This window comes from Saccoglossus kowalevskii, chromosome 17 (genome assembly GCF_978046115.1).
Source record: "Saccoglossus kowalevskii chromosome 17, keSacKowa6.1, whole genome shotgun sequence".
Classification (NCBI taxonomy): Eukaryota; Metazoa; Hemichordata; class Enteropneusta; family Harrimaniidae; genus Saccoglossus; species Saccoglossus kowalevskii.
In genome coordinates this window covers 27,612,143-27,631,520 of record NC_140657.1, presented here as the reverse complement: position 1 = coordinate 27,631,520, position 19,378 = coordinate 27,612,143, and the positions used below count along the sequence as shown (strand labels likewise).

Here is a 19,378-nt window from a genome sequence, read left to right as displayed (position 1 = left end):
TTTAGCTTTCATGCTGATGGATTAGTGAAGGTTAGTGGTAGTTATGAAATCAATTGCTAAGTTTAGCTTTGATGCTGATGGATTAGTGAAGGTTAGTGGTAGTTATGAAATCAATTGCTAAGTTTAGCTTTCATGCTGATGGATTAGTGAAGGTTAGTGGTAGTTATGAAATCAATTGCTAAGTTTAGCTTTGATGCTGATGGATTAGTGAATGTTAGTGGTAGTTATGAAATCAATTGCTAAGTTTAGCTTTTATGCTGATGGATTAGTGAAGGTTAGTGGTAGTTATGAAATCAATTGCTAAGTTTAGCTTTGATGCTGATGGATTAGTGAAGGTTAGTGGTAGTTATGAAATCAATTGCTAAGTTTAGCTTTGATGCTGATGGATTAGTGAAGGTTAGTGGTAGTTATGAAATCAATTGCTAAGTTTAGCTTTGATGCTAATGGATTAGTGAAAGTTAGTGGTACTTATGAAATTGATTGCTAAGTTTAGCTTTGATGCTGATGGATTAGTGAAAGTTAGTGGTGCTTATGAAATTGATTGCTAAGTTTAGCTTTGAGCTGATGGATTAGTGAAGGTTAGTGGTGCTTATGAAACTGATTGCTAAGCTTAGCTTTGAGCTGATGGATTAGTGAAGGTAAGTGGTAGTTATGAAATCAATTGCTAAGTTTAGCTTTGATGCTGATGGATTAGTGAAGGTTAGTGGTGGTTATAAAATCAATTGCTAAGTTTAGCTTTGATGCTGATGGATTAGTGAAAGTTAGTGGTGCTTATGAAATTGATTGCTAAGCTTAGCTTTGAGCTGATGGATTAGTGAAGGTTAGTGGTAGTTATGAAATCAATTGCTAAGCTTAGCTTTGAGCTGATGGATTAGTGAAGGTTAGTGGTAGTTATGAAATCAATTGCTAAGTTTAGCTTTGATGCTGATGGATTAGTGAAAGTTAGTGGTGCTTATGAAATTGATTGCTAAGTTTAGCTTTGATGCTGATGGATTAGTGAAGGTTAGTGGTAGTTATGAAATCAATTGCTAAGTTTAGCTTTGATGCTGATGGATTAGTGAAGGTTAGTGGTAGTTATGATATCAATTGCTAAGTTTAGCTTTGATGCTGATGGATTAGTGAAAGTTAGTGGTGCTTATGAAATTGATTGCTAAGCTTAGCTTTGAGCTGATGGATTAGTGAAGGTTAGTGGTAGTTATGAAATCAATTGCTAAGTTTAGCTTTGATGCTGATGGATTAGTGAAAGTTAGTGGTGCTTATGAAATTGATTGCTAAGTTTAGCTTTGATGCTGATGGATTAGTGAAAGTTAGTGGTGCTTATGAAATTGATTGCTAAGTTTAGCTTTGATGTTGATGGATTAGTGAAGGTTAGTGGTAGTTATGAAATCAATTGCTAAGTTTAGCTTTGATGCTGATGGATTAGTGAAAGTTAGTGGTGCTTAAGAAATTGATTGCTAAGTTTAGCTTTGATGCTGATGGATTAGTGACGGTTAGTGGTGGTTATGAAATTGATTGCTAAGCTTAGCTTTGAGCTGATGGATTAGTGAAGGTTAGTGGTAGTTATGAAATCAATTGCTAAGTTTAGCTTTGATGCTGATGGATTAGTGAAGGTTAGTGGTGGTTATGAAATTGATTGCTAAGCTTAGCTTTGAGCTGATGGATTAGTGAAGGTTAGTGGTAGTTATGAAATCAATTGCTAAGTTTAGCTTTGATGCTGATGGATTAGTGAAGGTTAGTGGTGCTTATGAAATCAATTGCTAAGTTTAGCTTTGAGCTGATGGATTAGTGAAGGTAAGTGGAGGTTATGAAATTGTGTTTTTTATACACTTAATGTTATATTCTGGGGAGTCATACAGAAGGCCATAGCATGTTATTATTTACAAATAAGTATCTACCCATGAGCTTTTGCATTTTTAGTATGCTTTGTCTTTTCTTAAGACTTCTATGTGTGGACAGGTGATAACCCCTCCACTTAAAGTCAGGAAATATGTAATACGTAATATTTTTGTTGCTGCAGGCTGCCTATGAAGAACTCAACCCTTTTCCAGACAAAGATTATATTGCAAAGAAACAGTATTTCCATGCGGAGAAATTGAACACATTCTTCCTTGTAAGAGAGAAAGAAAAACGAGACCGAGAAGAAACCGACAAATTATGGCAAACAGCGCAGCAATTAGAGAAAGCAAATGCTCAAGCCATGGAATGTGCTGTGGTTTATAAACCAGGTAAAGGTCAAACTAAATCATGGCAAACAGTGATGCAGTCAGAAAAAGCAAATACACAATTAAGCAGTTGTCTATAAGACAGGTAAAGATCAATCGATCGATCAATCAATCAATCAATCAATCGATCGATCGACCGACCAATCAATCAATCAATAAATATATTTATAGGTAACCTGTGGGTATGTCAAGGACAACAGAATGAAGCATGCATATGTGAAGTCAACCTCCATGATGCAGAAAAAGAAAAACTTTCTTTGCAGGTGAGTATTTGTTAAATAATATTATCAATTTTTTAAGTAGTTGATCAATGTGAAAATGAAAAGAAATCACTGCATTTCATGAAAGTGAATGAAATATCGGCTTATTTTCACTGCTACTAATTGGGTAATTTTATAGTTTGTGGATATTCAATTGAATTTCGTGAAAGTTTCTGTGACCTTTCAACCCACAATTATTCCTCTTAACATTTTGACCATTTTCACTTATTTCTCTGTGAATTCTTTATTAATTTTTGGCTAATTGGGCATAATTTTTATTCAGCTACTCTTATTAACTGAAATTTAAAAAAAAATATGAAAAAAGTTTGGCTTTCCAAGGGTTAATATTCCTAACGATCTGTTTGTTTCATGAACTTGAAGCAGTTTTAATACAGTGTTTTTGTCACAGTGTAAGGCCTGCTTATCGCTAATGAGAGGGCACCCACAGAACTCACACTGGACAGGGGGTTCTTTCACTGCTAGTACAGTACAGTTCTTGCGAAAGCTTTGGCTTTTGTGGCATCATTGTCGCCTAACATGGCTTCATTGTCGCCTCAGCATTGCATCATTGTGGCATCAGCTTCGCGTCTTTGAAAATTGAAGCTGTGTTCGCCTTGCTTATTTTGTGGCATCATTGTGGTCTCAGCTTCGCAGTCTCATGGCATCAACATGGCATCAGCTTCAAAGTATTGCGACATGAGTATGACCTCATTATTTTCACACGAAAAGGCAGTAGAGAAAAACACATGTACAGAAGTTCGATATGTAATCGATTTGAAATTCAAGGCGGTAAGGGAAATCAAATAATATGACCAAGAGTAAAATGACATTTCAAAAAGATATCTTGTTTAATTATTTAATGTTGCGAGTATTGGGTACCAAAAACTTTGGGAAGTACTTTGCAATCTGCAAGTGACGAGTGTCATATTGACTGCAAGGAAAATCTTGATAAATTTAAATCACACGATGCAATCGTCGTTCGGATACAACTCAATTTGCTATACGAAATGAAACTTTTCTTGTTATAAAATTGCCTTATTTTCGTTCATTTTATTTGCTGGTAAGAGAACAGATTCAGATTCCTCATTTCGTGGTATTTTTCTGTGTTTCGTTTAGTTTTAGCAGAGTCTGATCCCATGCCCGAACTACTAATACATGCAAAACACACGTACGCTGCCTGGTGCGCCGGCGTTGTCGCCTGCCATCTTGATACAAAGTTCCAAAACAAGTGCGTACATTTCTAACTATGATTGGATGGTTGTGGTGGCGTCGGTCTGGTAAAATTTTACATCCAATTTTCAACCTGAGCTAGATCTATACGTACTTTAAAAGTATTCTCACAACAAATATTTTCGAATAAAAACGAGCCACATGCCCTGTAAAAAATCAAATAGCACTTGGATTTGACTGAATAAAATAAAGCTAGCGATTGGTAAGACTGGTTATCAATATAACCCCCGATGCTCTTCGAATTTTTTTATTTTATTTCAAGGTGAGAAATAGATAATTGAATTTCCATCGATTTCGCTTTGTTAAGGTAAAAAAAATATATAATAAATAGTACTTGTTTAATTAGTTGGTTTTACAGCCTGCAAATTACGAGACATGATCCCCATGAATAAATAAATGTGATAAATAAATGCTGATTGTGTTGAATAACGGACGTCGGCACCGTTTGGAGAAACCAACTGGGATCGATATTCCAAACCGTGAAACAAATTATTGGGACACAGTAGGTAGACATTTCAAACAAATGAAATTATTAACGAAAGACGAGATTTTTCTAGATATTTACGAACATACTGTCATACCAAATATATGCAAAATTGACAAATACACAAAGAGATATTAGATTTTATTTTAGCCTTAGAAATATTTTCTTTCACTCAGTCCATGCGTGGGACTTATATTTAGCTTCATAGTCATTCGGCTTGTCTTCTTGGGGGAAATAACAATAATTATACAAATCGTAAACTCAACACAGTCAGGAAAAGAAACCTAGACAACCATGTCGTACTTCTCTTGAAATACATCTTGTAGCAGTGTGTCACGTCAGAATATTGTTTAAAATAAAATAGTCAATCCCAGCTAAATCTAGGTCAAAGGGTCAGATTGCGTGCATATACTTATAGATAGTTAAAACAAAAAGTATTTGAACTTTTGACGGTTGTTCAACATCTATGCACGGTTACTAAACTAGTAACCGTGATCTATGAAAACCAGAAAATTGTTAGTAGTCCGAATTTGTGCACAGTCGAAAATAAAGCGGAAATTCAACAAGCGGTCGCAAAAGCGAGCGATTGAAAAGCGGAAGCGAGCGAGAGGTTGGACGAAATGAGTTCTGTACATCTTTGTTTGATGAAGTGATGCTGATGCCACATTGTCGCCATAATGAGGCCACAATGAAGCGAAGCGATAACCGCCTAACTTTTTAATGTCGCGACATTGATGCGATGCTGAAGCCATAACAATGCCATAATGATGCAATGCTGAAGCGAAGGTGAAGCTGAAGTGAAGCCAAAGCTTTCGCAAGAACAGTACTGTATGGGGTAGACAAGACAATAGTACTGGAAATGAAATACACATACCCGGTATACCAAAATATCAAGTTAAAGCTCAAAATAATTACAAGAAACAAAGCACAGGAAAATACAATGAATAAAGTCACTAAAATAGGGGATTGCTTAGGGAAGTGTGCATTGGTGATAACTCACAGTTCCAGGATGTAGAGATGGGTGACAGTCAATGGCTTCTACAACTCAACAACGAAGAAATACAGGAGCCTTGCTTGCAGAGGAGCACTGGTATTCTGGAGGGCACTATCAGGGGGTAAATTCTTCTTCACGGGGTTTTCCACACTGTCCGGGGGGAAACTCGTCTCGACTCTCTATCTCGTCCCCTTGAGGTACGGGATCGGGAAAGTCACTTATACTTTACAGTCAAATAAGGCACACACAACGAAATACGTTTCAGCTCTCGTCTTAGTCGATCAATCGAGCACTCTACCAGACACAGCGCCCTGGGGAAAAGTCCCCAAGACTGTCCAAGGCTGACCCAAGACTAGCCCAAGACTGGACTGCCTCAAGGCTCGCCCCTGGACTCTCTCGGACTCGACTCGACTGCCCTAGGCTGCGTCTGTCGTGGAGTATTCTTCAAGACCAACTCAAACTCTCTTTATTCATTTTCAAAACTCTAACCAATTACAAAGCAGTAAAAAGACTCTAAGGCGTAACCTTCAATCATAAAGCCAATCAAACTAAGTACTGAATACGTCATATCTTTTGATTAATCGTTCACTACATTAATAACTATGAATACCAACTGTCAGAATCGCGACGGATATCTCGTAATTAGTTCCAAACCACTGAGCCAAGTTCCGTCCAAAACTTCAAATAGGCCTAGACGATGACAGACATAACACAGCAATTCGCTAATAATCAGTTAATTAAGTCGGTTAACAGATACGCGAAAACAAATTCATGACAGCACCACTGAAAGCAGGAGATCGCAGAGCAGTTCATACAAGTCTCACAGAAGGATGACTGTTCTCAATGTGCTGCATGTACATGATCATCATTTCATCCATCTTGTCTGTTTGTCATGCCGTTTATTTTATGCTTTATTCATAGTTTGATTCCAGAGTAATGTGTATAACATCTGTAAACAAAGATGTAGTGCTTCTTGGAACATTATCATGGGATCTCTATGCATTCAGTACAACTGAAAGGTAAGCTACTCAAAATTATTTATCTTTGTTAGTTGATTTTAATGGAAATCTTTGCTTCTCCAATAAAATAGTACAAAATGCCTAATCTAATCAATGTGCTACACTGCCCTCTAGTAAAAATAAATGGAAATGTTACAATGCCCTCTAATAAAATGGTGAGTAATGATACACTGTGCCCTCTAGTGGCAGCATTGGAAATGTTGCACTATGTCTTTAATCTTTCCACCACCAGACTCTGTCGAGCGGAGCTTATCATATGAGTGATTGTCCGTCGTCGTCCTTGTCAATGTTTTACTTTTTCGACTTCTTCTTGAAAACTACAAGCCTGAATGTTTTGATACTTGGTGTGTATGTACCTGGGGTAGACCTCTCTTAGATTTGTTAATTTCATGATGATATCTTCGATTCTCTAATTTTGGTGAATATTTTTGTAATTTTTGGTAAAAAGTGATATTTTCAACTTCTTGTTAAAAACCGCAAGTCCAATTGCTGTGATATTACATATATAGATACTACATGTGGACCTTTCTCAGATTTGTTCATTTCGTGATGATATCTTAAATTCTCTAATTTTGGTGAACATTTTTGTCATTTTTGGTAAAAAGTGATATTTTCGACTTCTTGTTAAAACCAAAAGTCCAATTGCTTTGATATTACATATATAGATGCTACATGTGGACCATTCTGAGATTTGTTCATTTCGTGATGATATCCTCAATTCTCTAATTTTGGTGAATATTTTTGTCATTTTTGGTAAAAAGTGCTATACATACTATACATGTACATATTGTTAATTTTCTAATGATATCTTCTGTTCTTTAATTGAAATGTTCAATGCTAACAGCGGAGCTATCTCAGCCGACTGGCTGCTTGTTTTCTTATATTCTTCAATATTTCTGGAAACCCTAATTTTGGAGCCAACAGACAAAATTTGAGTCAATTTTCAGTTTTTACTCAAAAAGTTTGACTATTTTTCGTTCCAGTCTTCTGAAGGAGAGTGCAGACTATAACAGGACTATTTTGTGAATTTGTGATGAAAGATTGAAGTTGTATTGTCATCAATATTTTATTTGACACCTTTGGCATGATGAGTAATATATATACAGTAATAAATACAACAGCTAACGGATTCGCAATATATCCTTCTTGTCAATATCTAAACTCCATTGAGCAGTTTTGTACAGTTAGTGGTGAATGAGTTCTTTGAATCTAAGGATGCCATCAAGTCACTGAACCACACGAGATTCTTGTTCAGAAATCAAATTTGGGCTATACTACAAAATCATTTGATATGAAAATAGGGAATAGACTGGGATGCCTTCAAGACTCTTTAATAGGTTGTTTCCTCTTAAGCTGTTTGTTATTTGTTTACTCCAGTTTCTCTTGTTTTTATATGATGATTATTTCACAAATTTTTACACAACATCCAAGCGAACGTTAAACATTATTTACTTCTTAGTTTAGTGCACTCCCAAGCCAAAATTCAAACAGCAATGCATGATGTGATTTATTGTAGTGTAGACAAATAATAAATTAGATGATAAACAGTGTCAGGTACATGTATATCTATTAGTATAACCCACAAACGCTGAAGCTTTCATATTTGATTTTTTACCAAAGTACTCAAAATTTAAATTAATGTTTTTTGACAATACAATCTTAGGTATTGAAAGTTTTGAATAATGCCATAGCCAGTGAAATTTTAAACAGTGCCCTCAGATGAAATGCAGAAAAAATGTTCAGAAGTACACTTTAATGAAAAAGATGGAGTGTAGTTTTTCTAAATACTGTACAACATTTAATTTAAGAATGCTTATGTGGAATGAAGGATAGAGGTCATAACCTTTAAATTTGTTGGGTTCTTGCGTTGCTAGATTATTTAACCTTCTCTGTTAATGATTGAAACCAAGTTTGTGGGTCAGCAGGGAAGTTTCCCGGTCAGTGAGGGAAAGTCCATGTCATGGCGGCCATTTTGTTGTTTTTTTGCAATTTTGAAAACTACCAATATTATCAGTAAATAAATCCCTAACCCAAATTCTAGAACGCAATGTTAAACAGTTTTGAAAAAAGGTTTCAAGAATGTATTTAAAATATCGGTTTGACCAACAAAGTGAAAACTTATAAGAGAGATGCATTACAAATACAAAATCTGATTAGTACTTGTTTTCAAAAAGTGTTTTTCTTTCTATCAAATGTTGCATGTAGCACAACAAGATGAAAGACAATCATACTATAAGCTATGTTGTTGTCAGTAACCCACACATATTTGACAATAATATGAGGTTATTCAAGGAAACCTCAAAGTATACTCGAAGACAGTAGAGCAGTAGTATCGACCGACCGACGCAAAGCAAAGGTCGATGCAACAGCATACTGTCTGAGTGCATATGAGGTATTCTTGTATTATTATACATCTTTTTCTTCCAAAGATACGTCATGAAAATGCAATACTGATTGTATCTTTGATCATATAAAAGTCAAATTAAAATGTATAAAAATAAGTTAAACTGAGAATTTGGTGGTACCATTTACAAAACAATTTTGTTATCTGCTCCTCTCCACATGAAATGTTGACAAACGTTTTGATCAAAAACAAATAACAATAACTGTCATTATGGTCCAAATGATGATGAAAATTAGTAAAAAATGCACAAAATGTAAAAATATTTTCTCAAAGAGATCAAGACCCCATTCAATGCTTACAAATATAGGAAATATTTGTTTCTTGCAAAAGTCAATTTTAATATAATTTTTAATATAACAAATAATTTACAGATGTTATGCACTGCTAAATTTCTTTTATTACAACATTATCATTCATATTTATCAGTTTTAGTGTTTTACCACAAAACTGACCTTTTTGTTTAGGGCTGGACAAAGCCTGATGACCAGAGGGGGTGAAATTCACGCTAAATGAATTCATTGAATTTTCATGGATTCAATAGGAAAGCATTTCATGTTCTGCGTAACTTTGTGAGGTAGAGCCAGGTATAACAAACAAAATCCCAAAATGTTTACTGTCAGTTTAATTAAAACTACTAGATACCCAGGAAAAGACATGATGATTTACTGATTGTTTTCATGACAACCAATTTATAGAATGATATTTTACCCATCACGGAGGAGCAAACTTTGATTTCATGATGAACTCGCTGATAAAATTACAACTTCTATCTAGTTTTCAACAAACTGAATAATGCTTACACATCCTTGCTGATGCAATTATGTCCTATCCATTGTCTAAATGGCATCTCCTAACATCAAACCTTAATCAGACAGTTTAAAATGCTGTAGTCCTGTCGGGAATCCACTGTTCAGTCTGTGAAATAGGGAGTATGTTTTTTTTTATAATATTATAACTTGTAAAAAGTTGATTGATTTCCCAAATTAGTTATTCAAATCATCGTTACTTAAGTTGATTTCAGCTAGTCTAAATGATAAAATTTTGTCACCAAACTTCATAGAAATATTCCTTAATGTATATATAGGCCTTTAATACATTTCCTGCTGACGCCTCCCCCCCCCCCCCCATTCATTTTCAGCAGGCAATGTGTTAGAATCACTTCTTATCTTAATTTTCATGAATCCACTTTTGTATAGAAATTTGCATGCACATGTGTTTTTTATGGGAGGGGAGTACCCTATGCCAAGCTGGGCCTGTTATTGCCATTTTCGCCCCAAAAATGGTTATTTTAATCATTTAATACGGTTTAAGTATTCTAGTCCTGTCGCTTGATCATTAATTTGGTTGCTTTAAGAGAATACCACCAGCTTTGCCATTTATCCCACACAACACCATCAGTCCATTCGTCTTTGCTGGAGTAAACCCCGTTCTGGTAATATAGTCCGTTTGGGTTTGCATTCCACCCACGTCGATACCACCAACCTCCTTTCCACCTCTGAGCTGCGTTTTCAGCGGCACTCCCATCATTATCCACGTCATACGTACTAAATTCGGCACCATGGTGATAAACCATCGAATCGCCAGCATTGCCACTGTAGCCACCAACTCGTAAATAGTATTTATCAGCTTCGTCGTCAACGCGAAAAACATCGTAAGTCGCATACCTTGTTTCCCCACGCCAATCGTCAAGGTCTATACGTAGCTTGAACTTGCCGCTTTTCGTGAAGCGATTGATGTTATCGTTGCCAAGCCAATGTTCTTTGTCAACATCACCAAAACCATTTTTATATTCGGTCCAGTTGCGATAGAAGTCCTCCGACCCATCAAATCGGCGCTGAAACACTGTCCATCCACCGCCGTCTGTTTCCATGTCGCACCACACACTCATTGGCGATGTACTGTCTTCTTGTTTAATTGTGTACACTCCAGATGTTCTAACAGCACCAAATCGATATAGTTCACTGCAGTCAGTAAAGTAGCAATTGTGTCCTAATAAAACAAAAATTATTAAAATATTATTATATATTTCCTGAAAATTTATGCCCGTTTGATACAAAATTAACAATTAAAAATTTGTAAAATTGGGAAATTGATGCATCCACAATTTGGTGGGATATTATACGGTCTTTAAAGGGTTAATCAAAGTCTGATTAAAAATGTTTTAATTTTTTGTTTGACAATCAGTGATACTCTGAAGGAGGTTCATGGAATACCAAGTGACAGTGAATTTAGTTTTAGTATAGCAAGCCAAGTTATGAAATGTTGAAAATTTCTGGTGATGGAAATTAAATAGTTTTTAGTGGATTCATTGTGTGGTATTTGAATAATAATAATATTAAATCACCAAAAAAAAAAGATCCAACTCAATCAGTCAAAATGCAATGAAAAAATAGAAAATAGTAAAATTGTTTCCTTTTCAGATTATGGTATACATTCATCTTGAGAAAGGTACGGGGGAAAAAAAGTGTAGACAGACTTTCAAATTTACTTTCAATTAGACTTAGTTTCATGCAGAGTTTGACATAAAAAAAGTAATAAAAAAACAGTGACTAATCAATTTTTTTGCAAAATTGGTGTGGGTGTGTTTTATTTTTTAAATTTTCATTAAAATTATAGTATTTTTATTTTATGTCGATTTTTTAAGTCAATTTTTCTTTTCTTTTTTGAAAAATTCTGTCAAAAACCTTGTAGCTGGAACATTTCTATTAACTGATGTGTTTGACAACCAGAAATATAAATTTTTGCTTTTTACATCTTAGGCCCTCCCAAAAATATGATTTGTTTTTTGCCTGTTTGTGTTAGTTCAGAAGAGACCACTCACAATTGGGGGTCCTGCCAATGTACTCTTAAAATGAGGGTAAAAAGGCATGTCAACTAATTTTTCCAGCCTTGCACAGATTTACAACACATTGCACTTCTCACCTTGAACTTGCTGACTTAAACAGGTGTAAGAACTTCCCAGTAATGAGGCCGTCTTTTGTAATCCTCCGGTCTTTCTTTCGATAATTCCGAGTTTGTTTTCCATATATGATGTAGCATTTTCAACATATTTCATCCTTGTCTCCAGCTCTGTGTATTTACTTTTGTCCGTAGTTCCCATTCCCTTCAGCGTATTGTTTATTTTTGTGAACATCTCTTGAATTCCGCTGGTGAGTTCGTTTTTTTGTTCAATTTCTTGGGTGACTGATTGCTCAAGATCATTGTAACGTTCATGACTGATGTCAAACTCGACTTGTATTTTGTCATTATCGGCGGCAAGGTTTTGGAACTGTGACCTCAGACTGTTGGTGAAATTGTTCAAATTATTGTATCCGGTTTTCAATTCTTCTAATTGTGTAGAGAGACTGCTAAAACGATTAAAAGTTTCGTCTTTCATCAAAGCTGTCGACACATCCAGATCTCTACTCAAATCTTGTAAACGCTGCATGGCCTCAGTGATGCCTTGCCAGTTTCTCTGGATTGTGGCCGTTACGTTTTGCTGTGCCCTGATGTAGCCAAATAGTTGATCTAGTCGGGACTGCAATGGCTGGAGTGTTTCTTGCGACGCTTGTTGCATTGTTGCTTTTGTAGCATTGATCTCACTCTCAAGTCGGTTATTTTTCGATACAAGCTCTGCGACTTGGCCTTCCAACGCTTCTTTACGAGTATCCATCCCAAGCACTAAACTCTGCAATCGCATAATTGTGTGCAGTAGATCTCTCAATCGGTTCTTTACGTCAGCGTTCTCACTTTCCAGTTCTTGTACCTGCCGTACAACGTATTTCTCTGCTTCCCAGATTTCAACTCTCCTTTCAAACTCTTCCATTTGCCTTTTCCATTCATCGTTTCCCTGTTTCAAGAAATCCTCCATCAAATTTTCCAATGTCCTTATTTGGTAACCTTGTCGTCGATCGATAGTATCCTGTAATACTTGAAGTCGTTTTAAAGAATCTCTTAGTTGCTTCAGTTGCTCTGTTTGGCTGACTTCATCTGAAGTGATGTTTTCTTGCTCCTCAGACTCCTCTTTTTCATCTTCATCATCGACCTCATTGCTTTCCACCTCAGCCTGGCGCCTCATAATTTGATGTGGTCGCCCCTCAGATTTCTCTGTACCATCTTGTAAGGTTGTATCCACTATGGTGGCCAAAGTTTTCACAATGTCGCCCAATACAGCTTCTTTACATTCACGCTGCAGCCAGTGTTGTACTAAGACAAATTCTCCATCCACTTTGTCTTCTGATGGTAACTTATCCAAATACTTACAATATTGTTCAGCATTTGATAAAGCGCTAGTCCCAGAAATCGCAATTACCGCCAAAAACAGCAGCGATAATTCCTGTATTCCCAACATGGTGATTAACACTACAATAACGAACGTGTCAGATCACTCGAGTCAGTACCATGCTTTGACAGACCTTGACTTGATGTTATCTTGAGATATCTTATCTAGGTTATGTCCGTTTAGTGCATTATATTAGCATGTACATAAGAAATACTTTGTTGTACGGATTTGTATCTTCAAATTCACATTTGTACCTGAATTCTACATGGCATATGAATCCTGCTTGTACTGACGATTGGTAATACACACGATTCTCATCTCTTGCCCCACCATGTGGCGGACATTTCCTGACAAACACATTTTATTTAAGTTTCCCACTTTTATATGTATACACAAGAATTACTGCATCTTGGGCGACATATTTCTGGAAAATGACGAACATATTTTCATCCCTTTACAAGCCAAAAGCTTTAAAATTAGTGAACGATTGCTGGGAGAATATTGATACAAAGTGGATACTTGAATACTCCTTTATTTTGGGCAATATATGATTAGAATTTAAGGTACAAGTTATTATCTCAAAATACAAAATTTGAGGTATTATATTAATTTGCGTACTACTGAAGTTTATGTGGTATACGGTATTTGGATTTCATTTTTGAACTGAGGTATTTCTATCAGAACGTTTGGTTTAAAAATCCTTGACTGATTTTTAAATTCTGTCAAGTCTTCACTATTTTAAATCGCCTTGTGGGCATTAGCATCATTCAGCTTTGGGATCTTAGAATTTGTTTATTCATTTTTTCAAATAAAATCATATATATTACCATTCCATAGAATCATTTTCATTTCACAAGAGATTTGCTAAGTGAGGAAAAATTCTGAAACTTCTTACCAGAAAACATTTCACTGGGGTTCTTAAAACTTGGTAGTGACTTTGACTATGGCATTATGCTCCTTTAAAACATGAAACATTTTGAGCAGAAAAAACGATTTATAGAAGGTTTATGCACCCTACCAGTATTGATGATTCTGTCCATATATGCCTTGTTGCACTGCATTAAATATAAGGACAATTCATCCCTAACACTTTTAGTCTTGAGAAAAACAGGAGTTAGGATCTTGGACAGGAATCCAAATCTTCATTGGTTGTATAATGCATGAATGCCGAAAATAGTCAATGCCATTAAAGTAACAAGAAAATATATTTGATTGGCCTTATCTTGTTTACGTTTCCACTGTATAACATCCTGAGGTCAGAGGGGACTGTTTGTTGTTGGTACATAGCACGCATATCTCATGGTGAGCCCTGGACTTCTGTTTAAATTGTAGTACAGTACAAAGTACAGTTCAAGGTAGACAAATCTGTGTGATAAAAATACCAAAAATAAAATCCCTGAGATTGAATCTTCATATATTGAATGTAGAACAGCGTAAATCATTCAATTCGCTGGAAATGTTACTGGAAAGATTGAATAATGTTCGGGTGTTTACAATACTCAATGAAAAAGTAGTAACTTTGAAGAATGTCTGTATTTTAGAAAATTTGTTGATATTCAGTAAAATTTATCTGTGATATTATTTCAGATACTATTAAATATGAGAAACATTTCTTATGAATTAAATTGATTTCACTGTAAAAGTGTCAAATTTTTGCCAGAAAGATTTCATAATACTTGGGAGCCCCATATGAATAAAATTGTGAACCTATGTATTTGCATTGGCTCATGTGATTGGAGATGCTATACAAGAGGCAGCCAATCACAGTTGATATAACAGATTGTGAACCTATATATTTGCATTGGCTCATGTGATTGGAGCTGCTATACAAGAGGCAGCCAATCACAGTTGATATAACAGATTGTGAACCTATATATTTGCATTGGCTCATGTGATTGGAGCTGCTGTACAAGAGGCAGCCAATCACAGTTGATATATCAAATTGTGAACCTATGTATTTGCATTGGCTCATGTGATTTGAGTTGCTATACAAGAGGCAGCCAATCACAGTTGATATAACAAATTGTGAACCTATATATTTGCATTGGCACATGTGATTTGAGTTGCTATACAAGAGGCAGCCATTCACAGTTGATATAACAAATTATGAACCTATGTATTTGCATTGGCTCATGTGATTGGAGCTGCTATACAAGAGGCAGCCATTCACAGTTGATATAACAAATTATGAACCTATGTATTTGCATTGGCTCATGTGATTGGAGTTGCTATACAAGAGGCAGCCAATGACAGTTGATATATCAAATTGTGAACCTATATATTTGCATTGGCTCATGTGATTGGAGCTGCTGTACAAGAGACAGCCAATCACAGTTGATATAACAAATTGTGAAAATATATAGTTGCATTGGCTCATGTGATTGGAGCTGCTGTACACGAGACAGCCAATCACAGTTGATATATCAAATTGTGAACCTATATATTTGCATTGGCTCATGTGATTGGAGCTACTATACAAGAGGCAGCCAATCACAGTTGATATAACATATTGTGAACCTATATATTTGCATTGGCTCATGTGATTGGAGATGCTATACAAGAGGCAGCCAATCACAGTTGATATATCAAACTGTGAACCTATATATTTGCATTGGCTCATGTGATTGGAGCTACTATACAAGAGGCAGCCAATCACAGTTGATATAACAAATTGTGAACCTATATATTTGCATTGGCTCATGTGATTGGAGATGCTATACAAGAGGCAGCCAATCACAGTTGATATATAAAATTGTGAACCTATGTATTTGCATTGGCTCATGTGATTGGAGCTGCTATACAAGAGGCAGCCATTCACAGTTGATATAACAGATTGTGAACCTATATATTTGCATTGGCTCATGTGATTGGAGCTGCTGTACAAGAGGCAGCCAATCACAGTTGATATAACAGATTGTGAACCTATATATTTGCATTGGCTCATGTGATTGGAGCTGCTGTACAAGAGGCAGCCAATCACAGTTGATATATCAAATTGTGAACCTATATATTTGCATTGGCTCATGTGATTGGAGCTGCTGTACAAGAGGCAGCCAATCACAGTTGATATATCAAATTGTGAACCTATATATTTGCATTGGCTCATGTGATTGGAGCTGCTGTACAAGAGGCAGCCAATCACAGTTGATATAACAAATTGTGAACCTATATATTTGCATTGGCTCATGTGATTGGAGATGCTATACAAGAGGCAGCCAATCACAGTTGATATATAACATTGTGAACCTATGTATTTGCATTGGCTCATGTGATTGGAGCTGCTATACAAGAGGCAGCCATTCACAGTTGATATAACAAATTGTGAACCTATATATTTGCATTGGCTCTTTATAAACCCATTACCCCCCCCCCCAAAAAAAAAATACACTCATACTTATTGTACATACTATAACAATTACTGATCTGATTTTCAATCTAACAGTTGTTTCCTTGTGTTACATTTGTAGAAAACAGTTATGGTGCCGACACATGCATGATACTGTACTGAGTATAAAATATCAGTCATATACCAATAGAATTTATGTCGGTTTAGCCGATGGAACACTTGCCGTCTGTGAGGTAAGACATGTATGTTTCTGATAGCACATGTATGTATATAGACAAACACATTTTAAGCTGGGTTTTGTTCAGAATAGAATGTCAGGGAAAGTATTTGCAAATTTTGTTTAGTTTTCTCAGAATATATTTTTTTATATATTTCAACTTATATAAAAACAGTGATTGAGTGAAACAAAATTTAAAAAAAAAAAGATGTTTCAACTTTGTAAAGATTGACCTAGATTGCATCCTTGAAAGCAAAAATAGTTCATTGCTAGATGGCCCGGAGTGGGGCACGAGTGAAGGTTGCACAATGATGGCGCACAATACTTATTAATAATGTTAATATTGTTGAAAGGGAATATGTTATATTTCACTCTATCATACCAACCCCTTGTACTTTTACATTGACTCGACCAGATAAGGGTTAAAGTGAATTGTTCTGAAATTTAATTATCTTCATCTACACGCAGCTAAATAAGAGAAACTTAAATTTCAAGCTATTAGGGTGAATAATGTTTGGTTTTTGGATGAAAATATAATATCTATAATTTATTCACCATATTTAGATAATGATTGTGATAATATTAAAAAATCGGCTACAAATCACAAATTTATTTATTTTGTCTTTTATTTCAGAATTTGGATCCTGTGACCAAACAGCCATTGAATGATCCTATTTATCTACCCGTTGGGCAGTATCCAGTTTCGTACCTGTTAGTCGTTGATCCACTGAGGCAATTATGGTGTGCCTGTGGAAATGGTGTCAATATAATGGATCTTAGGTAAATCAAGGGCAAATAAAATAAGGGCAGCAAACATCTGTGATGTCTATGTAAAGTCTCATTAATCATTCGTTTTGCAAGATTTTCATTTTTCCCATTACTGTGAAACCATCCCAACTGATTTTTGGTGCTTTTTCAGATTTCCCCAATCAAGTTTACAGTGTAATTATTAGTCACGTCAGAAAACAGGAACTTATGTCTTGACCTCCGTGTTTCCGTGCATATGTGCTGCGTCCAGACCTGTATCTTAGAAATTCCTGCAATCACAATCCAACTTCACACATACATCATACATGATATTATACATATGCACATAAATTTGTTTTTCAGATAAGATTCAAAATAGCCGACTAGCGTCCATTTTGTTTTAGAGAATGTTGTTCTAGTGTCATAATTCTGACTTGCTTTGACTGATTATATTCAACTTTAAATATTCATTATACATCATGTCATATATATACAGATATATTGGTTTGATGATCCTATTAAAAATGGCTGAATGGTTGTCATTTTTGTGCTAAAAATCATCAAATATCAAGCATTTCTGGCATTTATGGATGGCTTTTGTTCAAACTCGGTACATACATTAGACATTACGGGTTCCTGATGCACGTCATTTTATTTTTCAGATTGGATTCAGAATAGCTGACTAGCGGTCATTTTGTTTTAATGAATGGGCTTCTAGAGCCACATCTCTGACATGCTTTGACTGATTATGTTTCATATATTCATTATACATGTATTCAAAATGGCTGATTTTGTTTAATTAATGCTGTTTCAGAGCAATATCTCTCAATACTTGTTTGACGATCAGATACAAATGTCAATCATTTTAATGTTAAACAATCATCATAATCATATTCCTGGCATGTTTATGTTATATTACTATAAACAAAACTATATATCTTAAATTTGATAACTAGCGGGGACTGTGCCAAGCATGGCTTGTTTGCATTTTAGTATTTAGTTCGATTCACAATGTGCTCAGTTACACTTTTAGTTCGGTTCATAATGTGCTCAGTTAAACTTTTAGTTTGGTTCATAATGTGCCTTAGTTACACTTTTAGTTCGGTTCATAATGTGCTCAGTTACACTTTTAGTTCGGTTCATAATGTGCTCAGTTACACTTTTAGTTCGGTTCACAATGTGCTCAGTTACACTTTTAGTTCGGTTCATAATGTGCTCAGTTACACTTTTAGTTCGGTTCATAATGTGCTCAGTTACACTTTTAGTTCGGTTCATAATGTGCTCAGTTACACTTTTAGTTCGGTTCATAATGTGCTCAGTTACACTTTTAGTTCGGTTCATAATGTGCTCAGTTACACTTTTAGTTTGGTTCATAATGTGCCTTAGTTACACTTTTAGTTCGGTTCATAATGTGCTCAGTTACACTTTTAGTTCGGTTCATAATGTGCTCAGTTACACTTTTAGTTCGGTTCACAATGTGCTCAGTTACACTTTTAGTTCGGTTCATAATGTGCTCAGTTACACTTTTAGTTCGGTTCATAATGTGCTCAGTTACACTTTTAGTTCGGTTCATAATAAGCTCAGTTACACTTTTAGTTCGGTTCGTAATGTGCTCAGTTACACTTTTAGTTCGGTTCATAATGTGCTCAGTTACACTTTTAGTTCGGTTCACAATGTGCTCAGTTACACTTTTAGTTCGGTTCATAATGTGCTCAGTTACACTTTTAGTTCGGTTCATAATGTGCTCAGTTACACTTTTAGTTCGGTTCATAATGTGCTCAGTTACACTTTTAGTTCGGTTCGTAATGTGCTCAGTTACACTTTTAGTTCGGTTCATAATGTGCTCAGTTACACTTTTAGTTCGGTTCATAATGTGCTCAGTTACACTTTAGTGTTTAGTTCTGTGTTTGCAATGTGCTCAATTACACTTTAGTGTTTAGTTCTGTGTTTGTAATGTGCTCAGTTACACTTTAGTGTTTAGTTCTGTGTTTGCAATGTGCTCAATTACACTTTAGTGTTTAGTTCTGTGTTTGCAATGTGCTCAATTACACTTTAGTGTTTAGTTCTGTGTTCACAATGTGCTCAGTTACACTTTAGTATTTAGTTGTGTTTGTAATGTTCTCAGTTACACTTTAGTGTTTAGTTCTGTGTTTGCATTGTTCTCAATTATACTTCAGTGTTTTGTTCTGTGTTT

General features: G+C 35.5%; 2 protein-coding genes across 2 annotated transcripts in view; one reads left to right on the top strand and one right to left on the bottom strand.

Annotated features, from left to right (window-relative positions):
- LOC102801528 (uncharacterized) overlaps positions 1 to 19,378 on the top strand; it is a 54,316-nt gene that overhangs the window by 22,059 nt on the left and 12,879 nt on the right. The window contains exons 20-24 of the mRNA XM_085492232.1: positions 2,018 to 2,225; positions 2,394 to 2,485; positions 6,112 to 6,209; positions 16,342 to 16,453; positions 17,072 to 17,217. Coding sequence (XP_085348358.1) covers positions 2,018 to 2,225; positions 2,394 to 2,485; positions 6,112 to 6,209; positions 16,342 to 16,453; positions 17,072 to 17,217 — 656 coding nt within the window. The remainder of the gene's footprint in view (positions 1 to 2,017; positions 2,226 to 2,393; positions 2,486 to 6,111; positions 6,210 to 16,341; positions 16,454 to 17,071; positions 17,218 to 19,378) is intronic.
- On the bottom strand, positions 9,800 to 12,985 carry LOC100367879 (uncharacterized). Its single transcript, XM_085492354.1, has 2 exons — positions 11,536 to 12,985; positions 9,800 to 10,602 (listed from the first exon to the last, which is right to left on the bottom strand). The coding sequence occupies exons 1-2, from the start codon at positions 12,941 to 12,943 to the stop codon at positions 9,929 to 9,931; spliced, it is 2,082 nt and encodes a 693-aa protein (XP_085348480.1). The 5' UTR covers positions 12,944 to 12,985; the 3' UTR covers positions 9,800 to 9,928.

Bases quoted from the DNA above. Each gene is read 5' to 3' on its own strand.
- LOC100367879 (XM_085492354.1), bottom strand. From the start codon at position 12,943: ATGTTGGGAATACAGGAATTATCGCTGCTGTTTTTGGCGGTAATTGCG. The intron at 10,603-11,535 runs GTGAGAAGTGCA...TTGTTTTATTAG, and splicing joins TTTAAGTCAGCAAGTTCAAG to GACACAATTGCTACTTTACT.